The sequence below is a fragment of the Phyllobates terribilis genome, unplaced genomic scaffold (assembly GCF_046119375.1).
Source record: "Phyllobates terribilis strain yellow unplaced genomic scaffold, ASM4611937v1 Scaffold_1__5_contigs__length_1240528914, whole genome shotgun sequence".
In the NCBI taxonomy this organism is placed as follows: Eukaryota; Metazoa; Chordata; class Amphibia; order Anura; family Dendrobatidae; genus Phyllobates; species Phyllobates terribilis.
This window is the reverse complement of record NW_027362761.1, coordinates 10,229,261-10,253,863: the sequence shown is the minus strand read 5'-3', so window position 1 is coordinate 10,253,863 and position 24,603 is coordinate 10,229,261. Positions and strand designations below refer to the sequence as shown.

Genomic DNA, 24,603 nt, shown 5'->3' with positions numbered 1-24,603 from the left:
ACTGTTATCTATGGACTTATGTTAACCCGGCTGCGAACCGGAGTACTTTCTGTTTACCCGTAAGTTGCTGAATAAAAGCTGTTTATGTTGGACTTGCTTGGGTCACTGCCTCAGTTACTGCATGGTGTGAACACCGCCGCCTTACATCGAGTATATATGTATATTGTGGTTTTATTATAGTTTTTGGTGCTTATTATATGGTTCATAAAAAACATGTCATGTATAGTGGCAAATTATGTATCTTCAGAAAAACGGACAAAATTTTCTACAAACCTGGTCGCTCTGTTTCTGTTATTACAAAATGCTGCAATGATGTTGATAAAAGCTTCCTTTCTGGTAGACAAGGTAATGTATCATCGTAAATCTCTGAGTTTCCACTAGAAGACATAATGCATTTACATTAAAAATTGCTTATAACTACTACAAATACAGTAAATAAAATAAATGTAATGTCCAAATCTGCAAAGCCAATGCTTACCTTTGAACCTTCATCTTTTTTTCCAAACAATAACATACTATACCATTTGATTGACATGCCATTAATTTACACCCCTTTTCTAATATATACTATCTAGTTTGGGCTACTATTACTGCATATGCAAGATGTAAAATGGTTTTCCAAATAATGAATTTAAGTGCTATTCTCCTCTCTTCCTGCTTAACATATTGGCTATTCTAACCCCTCCATCCATGCCACCTCCAATTTCATTATTTAGGTCCAATTCACTATCTACACAGTGTTGCGCAGTAATTGCCCTCTATCCAGTCCTTTTTAAATGCTCCTCCAAACTTGTAGCCATATTTTTCCCTAGAAAAAGCTGCACCCTCCCCATTCAGGTGCAGCCCATCCCTAGCATAGAGCCTGTAGCCAACAGAGAAGTCGACCCAGTTGTCCAAAAACCCCAAACTCTCCTTCCTACTCCAATTCCTGAGCCACTTATTCACCTGCCTAATGTCCCACTGCCTCTCTGGTGTGGCACCTGGTAAAGGCAGTATTTAAAAAAATATTACCTTCTACGTCATAATTCCCTGAAATCATCTTTAAGGACTAGTGATGAGCAAGAACTAAAATGCCCGGGTGCTTGTTACTCGAGTCGAGCAAATCATAATGCTCGGGAGTTCGACCCAAGCAACGAGGCTAATGGAAGTCAATGGGAAACTCGAGCATTTTTCCAGCAGCACCCACCAGAGGACTGGAGGGGTCTAAAAATTGCTCGAATCAATGGAAACAGTGCTGAAATGTCATGAGACAGCATGTGGAAAACCCTTGGAAGTATCTCTGAATCCTAGGTCGCTGCTGGGAACAATATTGTCAGAGTATTCCGCCAGTTTTCCGGACTGACAATAAAACATACAAAACCGTAGATAAAATGGATTATACTGGAAAAAATGTTAAGAAACATTCTTTCCAGGAGAATGACTTGCATATAAGGCAAAATAAATAAGAGAAAAAAAAATTCTCCCCACACCTTGAGCTAAGTTCCCATGTAGTGTTATTGCACGTTCGCATTGCTTTCAATGGTGAAAAAAAAAAAAAACATTCAAAAGGAAATGTAATTTTAACATTTTACCAACTTATCTGGCCATGTGGTGTGTGAGACATGATCAGACACCTCCTGTTTAATTTATGAAGGAGGGGCTCTGAAAGTCACAAAGTTTTTTTTTTCCAGGGCCAGTAGTCAACTCTCACTATTGCTAAAGAGCCAGCTGGTGGCCCTGACTATTGCCAGATGGACATCAGGTGGTCCTCACTCACCAGCAGGCGACCCTCACAATTAATAGAGGGCCAGCAAGTGGCCCTCACTATTGTCAGAAGTCCATCAGGTTGCCCTCACTAAGCATTTATGGAGGGCCAGCAGCCAGCTATGCTTTGCATAGCTGTATATTGCTACTGCAATATAAATTTATCCATCTGATATGGGCAAATTTTCTTTTTCGTATTAATACTGTAAAGTTTGAAAGTTCGAGGGCCAGCAGGTGGCCCTCACAATTTATAGAGGGCCAGCAGGGCAGGTGGCCACAACTAATTTTTAGAGAGCAGGCAGGCATCTTGTGGACAAGGGAGACCAAGATGAAGCTTTTTGGTAAAGCGCATCATTCTACTGTTTATATCAATGAAATGAGGGCCTACAAATAAAAAAACACAGTACTTACAGTCAAATATGGTGGAGGTTCAAAGATATTTTGGGGTCGTTCTGCTGCCTCTGGCACTAGGTGCCTTGATTGGGAATCTTCACATTTCATGATGCCTTGCACACAAAGAATTTTGAGTCTCAATGTAGTGCCCAGTGTCAGAAAGCTGGGTTTGCATCCTAGGTCATGGGTCTTCAAGCAGGACAATAACCCCAAACATACTTCAAGAAGCATCCAGAAATGGATGGAAACAAAGCACTGGAGAGTTCTGAAGTGGTAATTCCAGCTCCAGAGTCAAGGGTCAAGTCTCCCACCACTACCCCTCTTACATTCAGAAGCTACAGAGAAAGATACAGATGCTACAGAGAAACTGCGAATGGACACATTAAATCAGTTAATTTTGCCTGCTTTGATAAATTTCTGAGTACAGATCACCGTAAAAAGCACAAATTTGTCAATGAGCACATGGAAAAAAGCAATCAAGTTATGGACTGTGGAAAATATGTACAGTGGGGGAAATAGGCATTTGATCCCTTGCTGTTTTTTCTAAGGTTGCCCACTGACAAAGACATGGACAGTCTATCATTTTAAGGGTAGGTTAATTTTAATATTAAAAGATAGAATATCCCCCCCAAAAAAATCAAGAAAATCACACTGGGCAAAACTGTCACTGAAAAAGACCTGGGTGTATTGGTGGATGACAAGCTCACGTTTGGTGGCCAGTGTCAGGCAGCTGCTGCAAAGGTAAATAAAATAATGGGATCATAGGCTGATTATAATGAGGGCAATCTGGGCTACCGCCCGGGGCTCGAGGCCCCGGAGGGGCCCATGGCCAGATTGCCCTCAATATAATGTTTTGTGCGCCATCATTGTTGGTGCAAGTGGTGTCGAGCCTCAGCCCCGGATCTCCTGTTACTATCGGCATCGCGTCAACATGACCAGAGGAGGGCTGCACCTGCGCCGGTCCCGATCAGCTGTTGAGGGGTCTGCAGTTTTAGCAGCCGCTAGCCGGCACTGTACTTCTGCATGCTGCTGTGCCCCACCGGCAGCATCACTGTATAGCAGACGCGGCTATGTTATGCACCACGCTATGCATAGCCGCCAGCCTTCATGACAGAGCGTGGGAGATCCAAAGAAGGGCCCTGTCTGCGGCGCTGTGGCGGGCGGCGGAGGGCCCTGTCTGCGGTGCTGTGGCGGGCGGCGGAGGGCCCTGTCTGCAGCACTGTGGAGGGTGGCGGAGGGCCCTGTCTGCGGCGCTGTGGCGGGCGGCGGAGGGCCCTGTCTGCGGCACTTTGGTGGGCAGCGGTTGGCCCTGTCTGCGGCACTGTGGTGGGCGGCAGAGGGCTCTGTCTGCGGCGGGCCTTGCATAAAACTCTACTCACCTGACCAATCCCAGGGATCCACTAATGCACACCTGGAGCTTTTTCATCCTCCTCCATCTCAGGGATCTGGTGAGTGAGTCCCAACATGGAAAGTTTTTTAATGTGTATATACAGCAGTTGCTGTATATTCAATATATAGATGATATCGCTTTATATTATGTATGTGATACTGTGATTATATACAGCCGTTGCAGTATCACCTATATATTGTATGTACAGCAGTCTATATACATTATATTGGTGATACTGTGATTGCTGTATATATATTACGTAGTTGCCACTGCTGTATATATGTTACATAGGTGATACTGTGATTGATGTGTATAATTGCAATATCACCTATATAATGTATTCACAGCAGTAGCACTATCACATACATAATGTATATACAGCAGTCTGCATACAATATATAGGTGATAATGTGACTGCTGTGTATATATTATATATGTGATACTGCTGTATATATGTTACATAGGTGATGCTGCAATTACACACAGCAAACCCAGCAAGACTTGTATATTATATAGGTGATAGTGAGACTGCAGTATATACAGTGAATACACAGCATCACAGTATCACTAATTTAATGTATATACAACAGTATATACATTATATAGGTGATACTTCGACTGCTATATATACACAATATATAAGTGATACTGCAGCTATACACAGTTGCAGTATCACCTATATACAGTTATATGAAAAAGTTTGGGCACCCCTATTAATCTTAAGCTTAATGTTTTATAAAAATTGGTGTTTTTACAACAGCTATTTCAGTTTGATATATGTAATAACTGTTGGACACAGTAATGTTTCTGCCTTGAAATGAGGTTTATTGTGCTAACAGAAAATGTGCAATCTGCATTCAAACAAAATTTGACAGGTGCATAAGTATGGGCACCTCACCAGAAAAGTGACATTAATATTTAGTAGATCCTCCTTTTGCAAAAATAACAGCCTCTAGTCGCTTCCTGTAGCTTTTAATGAGTTCCTGGATCCTGGATGAAGGTATTTTTGACCATTCCTCTTTACAAAATAATTCCAGTTCAGTTAAGTTTGATGGTCGCCGAGCATGGACAGCAGTCTTCAAATGATCCCACAGATGTTCAATGATATTCAGGTCTGGGGACTGGGATGGCCATTCCAGAACATTGTAATTGTTCCTCTGCAGGAATGCCTGAGTAGATTTGGAGCGGTGTTTTGGATCATTGTCTTGCTGAAAGATCCATCCCCTGCGTAACTTCAACTTTATCACTGATTCTTGAACATTATTGTCAAGAATCTGCTGATACTGAGTGGAATCCATGCGTCCCTCAACTTTAACAAGATTTCCGGTGCCGGCATTGGCCACAAAGCCCCAAAGCATGATGGAACCTCCACCAAATTTTACTGTGGGTAGCAAGTGTTTTTCTTGGAATGCTGTATTTTTTTGCCGCCATGCATAACGCCTTTTTGTATGACCAAACAACTCAATCTTGGTTTCATCAGTCCACAGGACCTTCTTCCAAAAAGAAATTGGCTTCTCCAAATGTGCTTTTGCATACCTCAGCCGACTCTGTTTGTGGCGTGCTTGCAGAAACGGCTTCTTTCGCATCACTCTCCCATACAGCTTCTCCTTGTGCAAAGTGCGTTGTATAGTTGACCAATGCACAGTGACACCATCTGCAGCAAGTTGATGCTGCAGCTCTCTGGAGGTGGTCTGAGGATTGTCCTTGACTGATCTCACCATTCTTCTTCTCTGCCTTTCTGATGTTTTTCTTGGCTTGCCACTTCTGGCCTTAACAAGAACTGTCCCTGTGTTCTTCCAATTCCTTACTATGTTCCTCACAGTGGAAACTGACAGGTTAAATCTCTGAGACAGCTTTTTGTATCCTTCCCCTGAACAACTATGTTGAATAATCTTTGTTTTCAGATAATTTGACAGTTGTTTTGAGGAGCCCATGATGCCACTCTTCAGAGGAGATTCAAACAGGAGAACAACTTGCAAGTGGCCACTTTAAGTAGCTTTTCTCATGATTGCATACACCTGGCTATGAAGTTCAAAGCTCAATGAGGTTACAAAACCAAAAAAAGTGCTTTAGTAAGTCAGTAAAAAGTAGGTAGGAGTATTTAAAACAAGAAAATGATAAGGGTGCCTATACTTATGCACCTGTCAAATGTTTGTTTGAATGCAGATTGCACATTTTCTGTTAGTACAATAAACCTCATTTCAAGGCAGAAACATTACTGTGTCCAACAGTTATTACATATATCAAACTGAAATAGCTGTTGCAAAAACACCAATTTTTATAAAACATTAAGCTTAAGATTAATAGGGGTGCCCAAACTTTTTCATATAACTGTAATGTATATGCAGCAGTCTCTATGTGATATATATTCAGTAGTGTTGAGCGAGCACTAAAATGCTCGGGTGCTCGAATCTCAGGCCGAGATCACCGTGATACTCAGGTGCTCGACCCGAGCAACGAGCCCAATGTTAGTCTATGGGAGACCCGAGCATTTTTGCGGCGGCACCCCGCAGTCTGTAGAAAGCCTAAAAAGTACCCAAAACGATAGTGACAGTGCTCAAATGACATGGGAACAGCATGGAGATCGCCCCAGGAAGCATTTCTGATCCCAAGGTCACTGCTGTCAACAACGTGGTCAAAGGTATTAAGCCACTTTTACGGGCTTACAATAAAACGTTCAAAAACGAAACTGAAACTGTTTTCCTGTGAAATATGTTAAGGAACATCCTTTCCAGGGTAAAGACTTGTTTATAAAATAAAATAAATAACCAAAAGCAAAACTACTCCTCCACACCTTGGGCTATGTTCACAGGTAGCATTTTTTTATGCGTTTTTGCACTTCTGTATTGCTTTCAACCGTGACAAATGCATTCAACGGGAAATGTCATTTTAACATTTTACAACCTTATCTGGCCATGTGCTGTGTGACACATGCATACAGTGCTGAAAAGACATGGGAACAGCATGGGGAAGACCCCTGGAAGCATCTCTGACACCAAGCTCACTGCCTAAAAGTGTGCCCATCAGAAGTGATCCTTGCCGCATCAGAAGATGCAGACTTGCAACTATCCCCGTGCAAGTCCTTGTCCCAGGGCAGTGTTCAATTGTACCTCCCCCATTCCTTGCAATGCAAGCGCAAGTATGCAGCCTGCCACCCACCCCCAGGCTGTAATACCATACTGCTTGCTTGCTTGCACTTGAAATTGGGCTTTTTAGGCATGTGGGGGCAGAATCTGGCCACCGCGTCTTGGCTGCGTCAGCTGCCTGGTATCCATACTCAGTCCCCAGCCGCCCGGCGGCCGGGTGTCTACGCTTGGTCCCCAGCCGCCAGGGGGCGGCCGGGTGTCCATAAACGGTCCCCAGCCGCCCCTATTTGAAGGACAGCCTAACCACAAACACGTGGACAAGTCAATGTGGCCAGGGATGGTCCATCTCACTGATGCCTTCACACTGGGTTAATATTGTGGAAGCCGGGACACAGTTGGACACTGGGATGCAACACGTCCTCCAGACAGAGGATTGCGGGTCCTGGGTCAATCAGGCTTCAACACAAAGTTCAGAAGGTAGACAGCAGCAGTGGTTGGCCTCCTATACAACGAGTAAATTATTCATGATCATGAGGCCATCCATCTCCTTAGCTTTCTGTTCCTTGGAATGCAATAGCGGCTAGGCCTGAAGTGGTCAGCGTTTTGGCGCATATCCTACCTCCTCCGAGGATTGCTGGATGTTTTCCTGCTACTATCCCAGTTCTATGACTCCCGTTAAAACAAAGCTTCAGGTGATGAATGATGGATGAGGTGGTGGCAAAGGAGAAAGAGCAGGAGGAACAAGGACCATTCACATCAATATCAGGCCAGTCAACCACACATGTCTTGTAGGATATGTTTCCGTACCAAAAGGAGCGGTTCGACTACACAGTTATAGGGCATACAGTGAGTGCAATGCCTACCAAAAATTTCGAGGCACTCCAATGCCCCTTGGAAGTGACATGGAGGTCAGAGGGCCTTAACTAAACCGTTTTTTCCATTTATAGCAACTGGGTCTCCTGTGAACTGTTGGCCTAAGCAGTGAATGGAAGGCTTTCCAAAAATTATGAGGAACTGCAATGCCCCTTGAAACAGATGTGGATTACAGCGCACTAAAAACCTTCTACCCATTATTGGGGAGTGGGTCTCCCTTAGTGTTCACCTATGCATTGTAAAGCAAAAGTTGACTAAAATTAGGAGGAAATGCAATGCCCGTTGGAAGAGTCGTGGAGGTTAGAGGTAATTAAAAACAACATTTCAATGCCCCTTGGAAGAGCTGTGGAGGTCACAGTAGCTTAACAAGATGGTTTTAATGCCCCTTGGAAGAGACGTGGAGGTCACAGTAGCTTAACAAGACGGTTTTAATGCCTCTTGGAAGAGACATGGAGGTCACAGTGGAATAAAAAGACAATATCAATGCCCCTTGGAAGAGTGGTGGAGGTCGCAGTAGCTTAACAAGACGGTTTTAATGCCCCTTGGAAGAGTGGTGGAGGTCGCAGTAGCTTAACAAGACGGTTTTAATGCCCCTTGGAAGAGTGGTGGAGGTCACAGTAGCTTAACAAGACAGTTTTAATGCACCTTGGAAGAGTGGTGGAGGTCGCAGTAGCTTAACAAGACGGTTTTAATGCCCCTTGGAAGAGTGGTGGAGGTCTCAGTAGCTTAACAAGACGGTTTTAATGCCCCTTGGAAGAGTGGTGGAGGTCACAGTAGCTTAACAAGACGGTTTTAATGCCCCTTGGAAGAGACATCGAGGTCACAGTGGAATAAAAAGACAATATCAATGCCCCTTGGAAGAGTGGTGGAGGTCGTAGTAGCTTAACAAGACAGTTTTAATGCCCCTTGGAAGAGTGGTGGAGGTCGCAGTAGCTTAACAAGACAGTTTTGATACCCCTTGGAAGAGTGGTAGAGGTCGCAGTAGCTTAACAAGACGGTTTTAATGCCCCTTGGAAGAGACATCGAGGTCACAGTGGAATAAAAAGACAATATCAATGCCCCTTGGAAGAGTGGTGGAGGTCGTAGTAGCTTAACAAGACAGTTTTAATGCCCCTTGGAAGAGTGGTGGAGGTCGCAGTAGCTTAACAAGACAGTTTTGATACCCCTTGGAAGAGTGGTGGAGGTCGCAGTAGCTTAACAAGACGGTTTTAACCCCTTCCCGACCCGTGTCACAGCATCTGTGACATGGAAACCGGTGCGTTCCCAACCCATGTCACAGCGTCTGTGACATGGAGAGATCGCGCCCCTGCAGCGCCTGCGAGCGGGGTCGCTCAGGTGTCACAGTTGCTACTGCAACTGGACAACCTGTAGTTGACCCCACGGGGGGTGGATTAACCCCCCCCCGTGCCTAGGACCCCTCCGATTGGCAGTTTCACTTTCACTTTAGTGAAACTGCCAATCGGAATTAATTAAATATTTCACCAATGGAAATTGGTTAAATATTTATGATCTGGGCATGGCCTGATGCATATAGCATCAGCCATTGGCTGGGGGGAGTGTCAGCTCTGTCACGACCCCCCCAGATCTGATTGGCTCTAGTGTCCATGTGACGCTAGCCCTTCAATCAGATGTGGAGGGTGTCGTTTTTACAATGGCTGACCAAGCTCCACAGCTTACTCCCGTCCGGGGAAGCTGTGGAGCTTGGTCACCCACTGATGTGCTGCTGCCGCCGCCAGTGGTCCGACGACGCTGATCCACCGCCGGTAATATTACCCCCCCTTGTCCGATTCCAGCCCCCACTCCCCCCCCAACCCCCTCTCCAACCCTCTCCTCCCCCCCTCCACCCCAGTCTAATTTCATACCTGCACCCCGACCTCCGCTCCCTCCACTCCCTCTCCCACGTCTTCATCCACCGGCTGGTGCTCTCCTTCTGCCAGCCGGTGTATGGTGATCACAGGCAGCAGCAGGCTCACTGTGAATCCCCTGTGCCTGTGATCACCCACCATCCCTCCCAGTGATCATCCCCCCTTCCAGTGATCACCCGCCCCGTCCCAGTGATCACCCCCCCGTCCCAGTGATCACCCACCCCCCCGTCCCAGTGATCACCCCTCCCTGCAAACCCAGTGATCACCCCCCTGCTGCTGCCGACTGCCTACCCCCCATTCTGCCCCAGGGTTCACCCCCTTGCTGCTGCTACTGCCAGCTCCTGCCCCTCTTTCTGCCCCAGTTATTACCCCCCCTTGCTGCTGCTGCTGGCTCCTCCATCTCCTCAGCCCCCTCCTACGCCTGACCGCCCCCTCATGTGCCCCGTGTGCCTGAGCGCGCCCCCTCCTGCGCCCCATACACCTGACCGTCCCCTATGCCTGACCGTCCCCTATGCCTGACCGCCCCCATACGTGACTGCAGAAGGTTGCACCAAGCATTCACACACACACACGTACACTCACACTATAAAAAAGTTTCGTTTTTTTTTTTTTTTTTTACACACGCAGACAGCACACAAAATGTCCTGCCCATCCCGCTCATCACAGTCTAGGGTGTACTCAGCTGAGTAGGCTATGTCAGGTTGGTGTGTGTGTTGTAGTGTGTGTGTGTGTGTGTGGTGTATACACTACACTATACCATACCGCACACCAACATGACATACACTACACAATTTGTGAAGCACCTGGGGGTGCTCACTATGCATCTAGATTAGTTCCCTGGGGGGTCTAGTTTCCAAAATGGGGTCACTCCAATGTTTAGGCACACAGGGGCTCTCCAAACGCGACATGGTTCCAATTTGTTAGCGGACACCATGTCGTGTTTGGAGAGCCCCTGTGTGCCTAAACATTGGAGCTCCCCCACAAGTGACCCCATATTGGAAACTAGACCCCCCCAGGGAACTAATCTAGATACATAGTCAGCACTTTAAACCCCCAGGTGCTTCACAAATTGATCTGTGAAAACGAAAAAGTACTTTTTTTTTTTCACAAAAATTTTCTTTTAGCCTAAATTTTTAAATTTTCACATGGGTAACAGGATAAAATGCATCTTAAAATTTGTTGGGCAATTTCTCCTGAGTACACCGATACCTCATATGTGGTCATAAACCATTGTTTGGGCGCATGGCAGGGCTCAGAAGGGAAGGAGCACAATTTGACTTTTGGAGCTAATTTTCCATTCAAAAAGTGAAATGGCGCTCCTTCCCTTCTGAGCCCTACCATGCGCCCAAACAGTGGTTTATGACCACATATTAGGTATCAGTGTACTCAGCAGAAATTTCCCAACAAATTTTAGGATGCAATTTATCCTGTTACCCATGTGAAAATTAAAAAATTTAGGCTAAAAGAAAATTTTTGTTAGAAAAATTAAAATGTTAATTTTTTTCTTCCATGTTGCTTTAGTTCCTGTGATGCACCTGAAGGGTTAATAATCTTCTTGAATGTAGTTTTGAGTAGCTTGAGGGGTGCAGTTTTTGGAATGGTGTCACTTTTGGGTGTTTTCTGTCATGTACACCCCTCAAAGGGACTTCAAATGTGATGTGGTCACTAAAAAAAAAATGGTTTTGTAAATTTTGCTGGAAAAAAAGATAAATTGCTGATGAAATTTGAACGCTTCAAACTTCCTACCAAAATTTTTTTTTTTTCCAAAATTGTGCTGATGTAAAGTAGACATGTGAGAAATGTTATTTATTAACTATTTTGTTTCACAGCACTCTCTGGTTTAGCAGAATAAAAATTCAAAATTTGAAAATTGCGAAATTTTCAAGATTTTTGCCAAATTTTTGATTTTTTCACAAATAAACGCAAAGATTATCGACCTAAATGTAATACTAACATGAAGCGCAATATGTCACACAAAAAAAATCTCAGAATCGCTAGGATCCGTTGAAGTGTTCCAGAGTTTTTACATCGTAAAGGGACACTGGTCAGAATTGACAAAAATGCCAAGGTCTTTAGGGTCAAAATAGGCTGGGTCCTGAAGGTTAATGCCCCTTGGAAGAGACGTGGAGGTCACAGTGGAATAAAAAGACAATATCAATGCCCCTTGGAAGAATGGTGGAGGTCGCAATAGCTTAACAAGACGGTTTTAATGCCCCTTGGAAGAGTGGTGGAGGTCGCAGTAGCTTAACAAGACGGTTTTAATGCCCCTTGAAAGAGTGGTGGAGGTTGCAGTAGCTTAACAAGACGGTTTTAATGCCCCTTGGAAGAGTGGTGGAGGTCGCAGTAGCTTAACAAGGTGGTTTTAATGCCCCTTGGAAGAGTGGTGGAGGTCGCAGTAGCTTAACAAGACGGTTTTAACGCCCCTTGGAAGAGACGTGGAGGTCACAGTGGAATAAAAAGACAATATCAATGCCCCTTGGAAGAGTGATGGAGGTCGCAGTAGCTTAACAAGATGGTTTTAATGCCCCTTGGAAGAGTGGTGGAGGTCGCAGTAGCTTAACAAGACGGTTTTAATGCCCCTTGGAAGAGTGGTGGAGGTCGCAGTAGCTTAACAAGATGGTTTTAATGCCCCTTGGAAGAGTGGTGGAGGTCGCAGTAGCTAGATGGTTTTAATGCCCCTTGGAAGAGTGGTGGAGGTCGCAGTAGCTTAACAAGACGGTTTTAATGCCCCTTGGAAGAGACGTGGAGGTCACAGTGGAATAAAAAGCCGGATTTTGGTAAGAACTTACCTGTAAAATCCTTTTCAGCGAAGGAAGGAAGGGAGACACAGATTCTCTACTTCGTGGGTAGGCGGAGCCCCATAGGATAGTCACCTCAGATTGGAAAAAGACGACCGGCCCCTCCAGTATATAGGCTCCTCCTACTCCCATGTTCATCAGTCTGTACACAAGCTAAGGAAGAGCAGACCAACTAGCAGAACAACATATCCCCTTCTGAAATTTCAGAAATGAGAGAAAACAGGTTATGTAATAGAAACACACAGTCTTAGGCATACCCCATTGGACCTGACAACTGTGTAGAGCTGGCGAAACTGGAAGGAGAGCCGTAGAGCGCTAAACCCAGTCCAGAAGATCGACATCAGGAAGGAGACGCGCTGCATCTAGAAACACAAAAAAACACTTCTGCCCTGGGAGGGTGCTGTGTCTCCCTTCCTTCCTTCGCTGAAAAGGATTTTACAGGTAAGTTCTTACCAAAATCCGGCTTTCAGCAGCAGAAGGGAAGGAAGGGAGACACAGATTCTCTACTTCGTGGGACGTCCTAAAGCAGTACCTACTTAAGGGTGGGAAAATAGAGGCAGAAGCTTCCATACCCCAAAACTTAGGCAAGAGCGCAAACCGCGCTAAATAACGGAAAACTAAGTAAAGGGATAACTTAAATTACCGCCGCCTGCAGGACCCTGCGTCCCAGGGCCGCATCGGCTGAAGCACTTACGTCCACCTTATAAAACTTGGTAAAGGTGTGAACGGAGCGCCAGGTGGCCGCCCGGCAGAGCTGCACTACCGAGGCCCCCTGACAAAAAGCTCACAATGAGCCAATGGCTCTCGTGGAATGAGCTTTAACTTTAACCGGACAAGGCTCGCCCTTGAGCCGGTACGCTTCCAGGATAGCTGAACGGATCCACCGAGCTATCGTGTCTTTGGAAGCACGTTGACCACGCCGACGACCTGCCGGAATTATAAAAAGAGAGTCCGACTTCCGAAAACCTTGGGTGATCGTAAGATAGAACTTCAATGCCTGCACTAAGTTCAACGAGTGCAAGGCCCGCTCCCTTGGATTCTTAGGTCCTGGACAAAGAGAAGGCAACACAATGTCCTGATTAATGTGGAATTGTGACACTACCTTAGGCAAAAAATCTTCACGAGTACGAAGCACCACGCGATCCGGAAAAAATTCCAGAAAAGGAGGTGAGCAAGAAAGTGCTGCCAATTCCGATACCCTTCTCAAAGAGGTGACTGCCACCAAGAAGGCCACCTTCCAAGAAAGTAGTGAAAGTTTAGCAGAATCCATAGGCTCAAAAGGCCTATGCTGAAGGGCTTCCAGGACTAGATTAAGCCGCCATGGAGCCACAACTGCCCTCCGTGGCGGAAACTGACGTGCGACTCCGCGAAAAAAAGAGCGCACATCCCTGCGAGAGGCAATAGCCTTCCTAAAAAGTGCGGAAAGAGCAGATACCTGTACCCGCACCGTACTAACTGCCAAACCCCTGGCCAGACTAGATTGCAGAAAGGCCAAGAAGTTGGGGATGGAAAAAACCCTCAGGTTTCTTGAGGATCCAGAACACCATGAATAGAAAGACTCCCAAGTTCTGTGATAAATCCTGGACGTAGCTGGACTCCGAGCCGCCCGCAAGGTAGCAATGACCTCGGGCGAAAAACCGCGACGGGTCAAGATCTCGGTCTCAAGAGCCACGCCGTCAAACGAAGGGACCTCAGGTCCGGATGACGAATGGGCCCCTGAGTGAGCAAGTCCGGGCGAAGGGGCAGCGGAAACGGAGGTGCCACCTGAAGAGACACCAGCGTCGAATACCATGTCCTCCGCGGCCAGTATGGTGCTATCAGAATTATTGATACCCTTTCGAGTTTGATCCGTCGGATCACCAGAGGTAGTAAGGATATCGGCGGAAACGCATAGATCAGCTTGAACTGACCCCACGGGGCCACTAGAGCATCCACCGCCACCGCCTCCGGGTCCCTGTACCTGGACATGAACGTCGGAACCCTGGCGTTCAGCCTGGATGCCATCAAGTCCACCTGAGGAGTCCCCCAATGGGAACACAGCAGAGAAAACACTTCTGGATGGAGACTCCATTCCCCAGGGTCCACTTGCTCGCGACTGAGGAAGTCCGCCGAGATATTCAACACCCCTGGAATGTGAATTGCAGAGATTGCTGGAACTTTGGACTCGACCCAGACCAGGATCCGAGAGATCTCCGACATTAGACTGGAACTCCTCGTCCCGCCTTGGTGGTTGATGTACGCGACAGCCGTAGCGTTGTCCGACTGGATCCGGACCGGTAGACCGCTCAATAAGACCGTCCAATGTTGGAGGCAGAGAAATATTGCTCTCAACTCCAAAAAGTTGATCGGGAGAGACGACTCCTTTGGAGACCAGACTCCCTGAATCCAGAGGTCGTTCCAAACTCCCCCCCAGCCTGTCCGGCTGGCATCGGTTGTCACCACCAACCATCTCGGAGGAAGGAAGGATTTCCCCACGGATAGAGTCTCCGGACGTAACCACCATCCAAGAGATTCTCGCACCCTGCGGGAGATAATGACCGAGCGATCCAGAGAAGTTAGCGATCGATCCCAATGGGTTAGAATAAGGCTCTGGAGATCCCGGGAATGAAATTCTGCAAATGGTACTCCTTCCATAGTTGCCACCATTTGACCCAGAAGGCGCATGCATTCCCGAAGGGACATTGACAGCGCCGACCTCATAGCCTGGACCAGAAGACGAAGGTTCGTCTGTTTGACAGGAGGCAGGGACACAACTGCCCGAACAGTATCGAACTGCATCCCCAGGAAAAGAATGGACTGTGCTGGCTCCAATGACGATTTCTTCCAATTGATCAGCCACCCGAAGTCCATCAGGTACTGAAGGGAGAGATCGCAAGCTGCTATTGCCTCCTCCGCTGTGGGTGATACTATGAACAGGTCGTCCAGGTAGGGGAGGATCGTAACCCCCTGTCTTCGAAGAAGCGCCAAGAGAGGAGCCAGAATTTTTGCAAAAACCCTGGGAGCTGAGGCCAACCCGAAAGGCAGGGCCACAAACTGGTAATGGGTTTGACCTATAGCGAAACGCAAGAAACGCTGGTGAACGCTGCCTATAGGGATATGCAAATAGGCGTCGCGGATGTCTATGGACACCAAGAAATCGTACTGCGACAGGGTCGCTATCACCGATCGGAGAGACTCCATGCGGAACTTCCGTGTCCGCACGTAAATATTCAAATCCCTGAGATCCAGCACCGGACGAAACTTGTCCTCCTTTTTGGGGACCACAAAAAGGTTGGAATAAAAACCCTTTCCCTGGTCTTCCGGAGGAACCTGAACCACCACACCCTGCTGTAGGAGAGAGTCGACCTCCTGAAACAGTGCGGCAGCCAGTCTTGGCACGGACGGAATGCCCTTCAGACGAAACCTGTCTGGAGGCAGCGAATGAAACTCTATGAAATAGCCTGCCGACATAACCCGTGTCACCCAGGCGTCTGCTATGTGGGATGCCCAGATCGACCCGAATTGTAGCAGACGACCTCCCACCCGAGAGCCCTCGGGGGGATCCCTGGCGTCAGTCAGCCTTAGCGGACTTTTTATCAACCTCCCGTCTGTCCTGATGGGACCGTTGCTTCCAAGGAGTACAAGATTTCTGGGTGGATCTGCCGGAGGATGAGGGACGACCCAATCTCCAAGAAGGCTGACTGAATCGTCCCCTGACCCGAAAGGACCGAAGACCTCTGCCGGGCCCTGTCCTGCTGGCTGTGGATGCCACTGCCTTTTTCCCAGGCAGAGTAACATCCTTAGCTTTAGCTTTGGCAATTAGTTCCGAAAGATCTGAACCAAAAAGAGCTGACCACCCTTATATGCCAGACTAAGCAATCCCTGTTTGGATACTGCATCCCCAGTCCACTGTTTAAGCCACAGAGCTCTTCTAATCGTGACTGACGAAGCCTGAGCCCTGGACAGAATTGAAGCAGTGTCCAGTACTGCATCTCTGCCATAACACATAGCTTCTTCCATTCGCTGAAAAAGCTTTTCCACTTCTGAACGCGAAGTCCCATCCTGCCACGCCGCACGCAGCTGATCCAACCACCGCAGAGAAGCCTCACCGGCCCACATGGCCCCCAAGGCCGCTCGGAAACCATGACCCGCGGCTTCATAGATGGATTTCGCCGCTGACTCCGATCTTCTGTCCAAAGGATCCTGAAGATTGGCTCTCCCTTTAACAGGAAGCAGGGAAGACTTGGTCAGCTGAGACAGAGATATATCCACCTCAGGAGAGGGAACCCAATTAGTAACTATCTCCTTGGCACAGGGATATAGGGCATCAAGAAAACGCGTTCCTCGGAAGCGTTTATCCGGACACTGACACTCCTTCTCCACCGCTTCGTTAAGTTCCTCATACGCAGGTAATGTAGAACGAACACGGCGAGTCTTCTGATACAGACGGCCCGACCTAGACGGTCTGTCGGCTCTTCAGACAGCTCTAATACTTCCCGCATGTCCTTAATAAGCCCATCTACGCGACCAGAAAGAGAAACAGAGCGATCCTGTTGATCCTCCTCTTGATTTCATCAACCGAATCTGTTGGTGAATCCGAAGCCTCTGATGCGCTCTGCGAGGGAGACAACGCCACCATAGTCTTGCGGCGCTTTTTACCTCGTGGCATTGGGTGTGATCTAGCTGACACCCACTGTCCCAGGAGACTAGAGAGACTATCAATGGAGCGAGTGAGCGCCTCTACCTTAACATCACTGAGCGTTGAACTTGATGTAGTAGAAGGCCTGAGTGTATCAGAGGCGTGCGACTGAACCTGAAACGGATCAGGAGACCGATCCGCACTCCCAGGCCCCTGATCCGACATGCCACCCACACCAGATGCCAGGATGTACAACAAGGATGGCAAAAAAGTGTGAAAGCTGCACAGCCTGTTTTCAAAACTCACTTTTTATTATTTTTTTTTTTATATATATGCGACAGGCTCTGAAGGGTTAAAGCTCACCCTTAGAATAGAGCTACCCCAGAAATGCCGAGCAAAAAATCAATAGGGGGAAACTCCCTTAAACACCATGTGTTTCCCCTAAAGTTCCACTTTTTTCAGAAGGGGTTAACATCACAGCAACTATAATACTACACAGCCTAAAAGGTCAGTGAAGTAAATAGCTTTAGGAGAGAAAGCGGCAGTGCTCACGAGGACTCCTAATAGGTAGCCTGGAGAGACAGCACTGACAAAGAACCCCTGCCAGAGGCAGAGGGGACTCACCGATACTGCGGCGACCGCTCCTCCTAAGTGTGTGGACGGACGGGGAGCAGAGAGCAGGAGGCGCCGCTGGACGCCGGAGGGAGAAGCAGGGACCGCCAGCGCACGCTCAACCAAGCGCTTCCTGCCTAAGTAATGACGGCAGGAAGCCAGGAGACGCTAGGCCACGCCCCCGCTAGGCCATGCCCCCGCTAGGCCACGCCCTCCGCCTTATTCAAACAACAAAAATGAGGGCAGAAAACTGCCTACCTCTATGAAGGCAGGAAGCAAGTCAATAAAAGCAAGAAAACGCGCGCCAATACAGGGAGCTTCCTGCCTCAATGAAGGCAGGAAGCAAAAACGAAAAAGCATGCGCAAATAAAAAATAAAAATAAAAATTACTGGCCTCCGTCTCTGCTCCCCAGTCAAGGCAGCGTCTGAAATAGACAAGAAACACACAGGCAGTACACTTGCCGTAGCCGTCAAAGATACTCTTTAGACCAAAGAGCACTTACCCGGCTGAACGCCACAGGGATCCTCAGGGATGTGTGGCGCCATGGCCCTTTGCTCCCCCCTATGGCGGAGCACGCAGGGACCCTCTCAGATGTGTGGTGTGCGCCTCCGCCAGGGAGCGCCCTGTATCCCCCGGGGCCGGCAGGCATAAGTGGGAACCTCCTCAAGGGGTACACAGAGCTGCCAGGGGAGGGTCAGGGGTCTTAGCAGCGCAGAGACCCCCAGAGACCTCTAGACCACGGGGGGTCCAGGACTCGCTGGATATAAAATAACAACTCTTCTGAGGAGCTGCCGAAGCAGCGACTATCCTCTGAGACCTCAGATAAAAAGACTGATGAACATGGGAGTAGGAGGAGCCTATATACTGGAGGGGCCAGTCGTCTTTTTCCAATCTGAGGTGACTATCCTATGGGGTTCCGCCTACCCACGAAGTAGAGAATCTGTGTCTCCCTTCCTTCTCTTCTGCTGCTGAAAGACAATATCAATGCCCCTTGGAAGAGTAATGGAGGTCGCAGTAGCTTAACAAGACAGTTTTAATGCCCCTTGGAAGAGTGGTGGAGGCCGCAGTAGCTTAACAAGATGGTTTTAATCCCTTCCCGACCCGTGTCACAGCGTCTGTGACATGGAAACCGATGCGTTCCCAACCCATGTCACAGCGTCTCTGACATGGAGAGATCGCGCCCCTGCAGCGCCTGTGAGCGGGGTCGCTCAGGTTTCACAGTTGCTACTGCAACTGGACAACCTGTATTTGACCCCATGGGGGATGGATTACCCCCCCCCCCCGTGCCTAGGACCCCTCCGATTGGCAGTTTCACTTTCACTTTAGTGAAACTGCCAATCGGAATGAATTAAATATTTCACCAATGGAAATTGGTTAAATATTTATGATCTGGGCATGGCCTGATGCATATAGCATCAGCCATTGGCTGGGGGGAGTGTCAGCTCGGTCACGACCTCCCCCCCAGATCTGATTGGCTCTAGTGTCCATGTGACGCTAGCCCTTCAATCAGATGTGGAGGGTGTCGTTTTTACAATGGCTGACCAAGCTCCACAGCTTCCTCCCGTCCGTGGAAGCTGTGGAGCTTGGTCACCCATTGATCTGCTGCTGCCACCGCCACCTATGTGCCGCCGCCAGTGATCCGACGCCGCCGATCCACCGCCGGTAATATTACCCCCCCTTGTCCGATTCCAGCCCCCCCCAACCCTCTCTCCAACCCCCTCCACCGCAGTCCAATTTCATACCTGCACCCCGACCTCCGCTCCCTCCGCTCCCTCTCCCACGTCTTCATCCACCGGCTGGTGCTCTCCTTCTGCCAGCCGGTGTATGGTGACCACAGGCAGCAGCAGGCTCACTGTGAATCCCCTGTGCCTGTGATCACCCACCATCCCTCCCAGTGATCACCCCCCCCATCCCAGTAATCACCCCCCCATCCCAGTAATCACCCCCCCCATCCCAGTAATCACCCCCCCATCCCAGTAATCACCCCCCCATCCCAGTAATCACCCCCCCATCCCAGTAATCACCCCCCCATCCCAGTAATCACCCCCCCATCCCAGTTATTACCCACCCCCCGTCCCAGTGATCACCCACCCCCCACCCCCGCAAACCCAGTGATCACCCCCCTGCTGCTGCCGGCTCCTGCTCCCCTTTCTGTCCCAGTGATCACCCCCCCTGATGCTTCCGGCCTCCTACCCCCCTTGCTTCTGCCGGCTCCTGCCCCCCATTCTGCCCCAGTGTTCACCCCCTTGCTGCTGCTACTGCCGGCTCTTGCCCCTCTTTCTGCCCCAGTGATCACCCCCCTTGCTGCTGCTGCTGGCTCCTCCATCTGCTCAGCCCCCTCCTACGCCTGACCGCCCCCTCATGTGCCCCATGTGCCTGAGCGTGCCCCCTCCTGCGCCCCCTACACCTGACCGTCCCCTATGCCTGTCCGCCCCCACACGTGACTGCAGAAGGTTGCACCAAGCATTCACACACACGTACACTCACACTATAATAAAGTTTTTTTTTGTTTGTTTTTTTTTTTACACACGCACACAGCACACAAAATGTCCCGCCTGTCCCGCTCAACCCAGTCTAGGGCGTACTCGGCTGAGGAGGCTATGTCAGGTTGGTGTGTCTGTTGTAGTGTGCGTGGTGCATACACTAGACTATACCACACCGCACACCAACATGACATACACTACACAATTTGTGAAGCACCTGGGGGTGCTCACTATGCATCTAGATTAGTTCCCTGGGGGGTCTAGTTTCCAAAATGGGGTCACTCCAATGTTTAGGCACACAGGGGCTCTCCAAACGCGACATGGTTCCAATTTGTTAGCGGACACCATGTCGTGTTTGGAGAGCTCCTGTGTGCCTAAACATTGGAGCTCCCCCACAAGTGACCCCATTTTGGAAACTAGACCCCCCAGGGAACTTATCTAGATGGGTGGTGTGCATTTTGAACCACCAGGTGCTTCATAAATTAATCCGTAAAAATGAAAAAAGTCCCTTGCCACTTGCCTTGCCCATTGTAAATTAAGTAAAATAGCTTACACTCGCACTATCAATGGAAAAAGGGTAATAAAAAGGAGATTAGAACCGTGGAAGAGGAAAACCACAGTTCTATTTCTCTGGCCTACACCAGAATCATTTGAAAAGATATATTTGTGTCTGAACAGTCAGGGAGACACTATTACTGTTTTTTTTATGTAAAAAAGGCCAAAAGCTTTATAATACAGAGATTTGAACCGTGGAACTGCAAAACCAAACTTCTAGTTATCTGGCCTACACTAGAATATTTTAAACAGATATATTTGTGTCTGAACAGTCACGGAGACACTATTACTGTTTTTTTTATGTAAAAAAGGCCAAAAGCTGGATAATACAGAGATTTGAACCGTGGAACTGCAAAACCACAGTTATAGCTATGTGGCCTACACTCAATTTTTTTTTTTTTTTTGGGGGGGGGATACCAAAAGGTTAATAAGATGTGTATTTGTACAGTCTGACTGAGGAAAAAAAAATACAGGATTTAGATGAAAAAAAAAGGATTTTTCCTGGCTCCTGAGACAGCAATTTGACCAGCAGGAGCACACAGGACTGTAATGCACTGTTTGTTGGTATAACCACTGCGTCTCCTATATAGCCTGCCTGCCTGCCTGATATCTGGGATGGATATTAGTCCTAAGAAGGACTGTTTGTTTGATTTGGCAGGCTTTAGAGACCTTACACTAACTATTTTGCACTATATATCTCTCCCTAACTCAGCAGCACTCTCCCTACACTGTCTGATCCCGGAGCGACGGTGTCCAAGATGGCGGCGCCCAGTATTAAATACTCGAGGTGACGCTTTGCGGCCAGCTAATCACTGTAATGCCCACAAACAACATGGCTGCGGCATTACAGTGACTGGCTAGCAATCCCTGCATGTTCATTGGCTCTGTAAAGAGCGCCAAACGTGCAGGGTGGAGACCCGAGCTCCCTCCCGAGTAACCCGGAAATGCTCGGTGCTCGCCGAATATCCCGAGTAGCGAGATGCTCGGGCGAGTACCGAGCAGTGTCGAGCATGCTCGCTCAACACTAATATTCAGCAGTCGTGGTGTCTCCTACGTGATGTATAGTATATAGTATAATGCGTTCTTAATTATAACGTAGGGTTACATATATATATATATATAAATATAGTGTAGAGATGTTTATATAGTATGATGTTGTGTATATACTGTAGTATATAGTGTGGAATCCACATGTACACTGGCACATCTCTTCACTATATACTATGTAGTATACACAGAGAATGCTAAGAGTGTGCAAAGCAGTCATCAAAGCAAAAGGTGGCTACTTTGAAGAACCTAGAATATAAGACATTTTCAGTTGTTTCACACTTTTTTGTTAAGTATATAATTCCACGTGTTAATTCATAGTTTTGATGCCTTCAGTGTGAATGTACAATTTTCATAGTCATGAAAATACAGAAAAATCTTTAAATGAGAGGGTGTGTCCAAACTTTTGGTATATATATATACTGTACAGACCAAAAGTTTGGACACACTTTCTCATTTAAAGATTTTTCTGCATATTCATGACTAAATAACCCCAAGTGTAATAACCTGTCTTGGTATTGCAGACCCCCAGTCCTCTAATAACCTTGGTCGCTCTTCTCTGCACCCGCTCTAGTTCAGCTATGTCTTTCTTATACACCGGAGACCAGAACTGTACACAGTATTCTAAGTGTGGTCGCACTAGTGACTTGTATAGAGGCAAAATTATGTTCTCCTCATGAGCATCTCTTTTAATGCATCCCATTCAGTTTAGAAGGCGTGGGCCTTCCCCCCCAGGTACCTGGGCTTAGTCGACTCCGTGGACCAAGGAGGAACCGAGCAGAGGGACCAGGTGCGACTCCAGGTCAGACCCCGGTCACAGTTGTTGACCCACACTGGGGAATGCAGGAACAGGCAGGTTAGACTGGCATACAGGCAGGTGGGTATTGGCAAGTACGGCTGGTATGCAGACAGGTGGGCACTGGCAAGCACAGCTGGTATGCAGACAGGGAGATACTGGCAAGGACGGCTGGAGTGCAGACCGGGAGGTACTAGCAGGTTGGAGCACAGGCTGGATAGGGTCCAGTACAGACTGGGAGACCGGTACGGAGCCGCAGATGCGTTAGACTAGCAGAGTAAAGCGAAACCGCCGGAGCGGAGGACAAGGCAGAGCAGAGAGGAACTGCTGGTGCAGTGAGCAAGCAGAGCGGAGCGAAAACCGCAGGTGCGGTGGGCAAGGCAGAGCAGAGCAGAACCGCCGGAGCGGTGGACAAGGCAGAGCAGAGAGAAACCGCAGGTGCGGTGGACAAGGCAGAGCGGAGCTGAACCGCCGGAGGGGTGGGCAAGGCAGAGCAGAGAGAAGCCGCCGGAGCAGTAGGCAAGGCAGAGCAGAGAGAAGCCGCTGGTGCGGTGAGCAAGGCAGAGCAGAGAGAAGCCTCCGTAGCGGTGGGCAAGTCAGAGCAGAGAGAAGCTGCCGGAGCGGTGGGTAAGGCAGAGCAGAGGGAAGCCACCGGAGCAGTGTGCAAGTCAGAGCAGAGACAAACCGCTGGTGCGGTGAGCAAAGCAGAGCAGAGAGAAGCAGCCGGAGCGGTGGGCAAGTCAGAGCAGAGCGAAGCCGCCGGAGCGGTGGGCAAGTCAGAGCAGAGAGAAACCGCCGGAGCGGTGGGCAAGACAGAGCGGAGCGAAAAGGGAGGTGCGGTGGACAAGGCAGAGAGGACAGGGCTCTGTTCACATGGAACAGACTGGAAAATACAGGAAGATACGGAGGAAGTGAAAAGGGACAAGCAGAACCAGATACACACAAGGTACTTCCTATGAAATACCGAGTGGACACAAAACTCACAAACAGAAGTACAGAGACAACGAGTAGGAGTTAGGTGCAGGTTCAGATACTGCAGGAAAAGGGAAGGTAAGGACATAGATACAAACAGGTAACAGGCTAGGATACAGTTCAGACAGAAACTGCTACTGCAATGAGATACAAGAACGAGCCTGGGTATACAGCCCCCAGAGTGGCGGAAACAGACTAGAAGTCACAGGTAACAGTCCTGGGTATACAGCCCCCAGAGTGGCGGGAACAGACTAGAAACAGGACAGGACCTGGCAATTCAGTAGCAAGGACTAACTGAGAGAAGGTGTTGCTCAGGCACCTCCTACTGGGTGGAGGGGGTTTAAATATCCAGTGACTCACAGCAATAGGCTGGAGACGCATTAGGGGTAAGCCCACAGCAGCTATAAGAATCAGGAAGTAACTGGGCCGCCGCCCTAAGCAGTCAGTCAAGAGAAATGCACATGAACGGGAGCAAGGTTTGTAGGCTGGACTGACAGGTAAGATTGCAGTCTTGCATAGTGGGAGGTGGTGCACTATGCAAGCACGCCGCCAGGGCTGTTACATATACACTGCACAGTACCACTTCTCCTGTCCTGTATATATATATATATATATATATATATATATATATATATATATATATATATATATATATATATACACTGCACAGTACCACTTCTCCTGTCCTGTATATATACACCGCACAGTACCACTTCTCCTGTCCTGTATATATACACTGCACAGTACCACTCCTCCTATCCTGTATATATACACTGCACAGTACCACTCCTCCTGTCCTGTATATATACACTGCACAGCACAGCTTCTCCTGTCCTGTATATATACACTGCACAGCACAGCTTCTCCTGTCCTGTATATATGCACTGCACAGTACCACTTCTCCTGTCCTGTATATATACACTGCACAGTACCACTCCTCCTATCCTGTATATATACACTGCACAGTACCACTCCTCCTTGTCCTGCATATATACACTGCACAATACCACTTCTCCTGTACATGTTTTGTTCAAACCAAGTCTAAGAGCGCAGGTAGCGCTCAAACGTGTCTGGTGGTGAGATCCCAAAGTTCCCATCTCACATCTTAGATTGTTGGTATGCATTTCTTCATCTTTTTGTAAACTATTTCTAACTTTTTTCCAATTTATTGGATTGGAAGCTGGATCCTTCCAACCGCTCATGAATATTAATATTGAGCAGAATTAATTTTGGCCTATTGGTTGGGCCACCACAACAGTCATGGTCTCATGTGGCCCCTTGGGAAAATTAATCTCTTCCCCGCTCTATTATGTATAGTGCTGTACACAAGGGAAAATGTGCAAGGAGCCCACAGCGCGGCGACACCTGTCT

General features: G+C 48.1%; 1 protein-coding gene across 6 annotated transcripts in view; it reads right to left on the bottom strand.

Moving 5' to 3' along the window:
• LOC141167232 (uncharacterized) overlaps window positions 1-24,603 on the bottom strand; it is a 632,749-nt gene that overhangs the window by 420,390 nt on the left and 187,756 nt on the right. For all 6 annotated transcript variants that reach the window (XM_073654689.1, XM_073654734.1, XM_073654964.1 and 3 more), the window contains one exon: window positions 274-377. In XM_073654689.1, coding sequence (XP_073510790.1) covers window positions 274-377 — 104 coding nt within the window. The remainder of the gene's footprint in view (window positions 1-273; window positions 378-24,603) is intronic.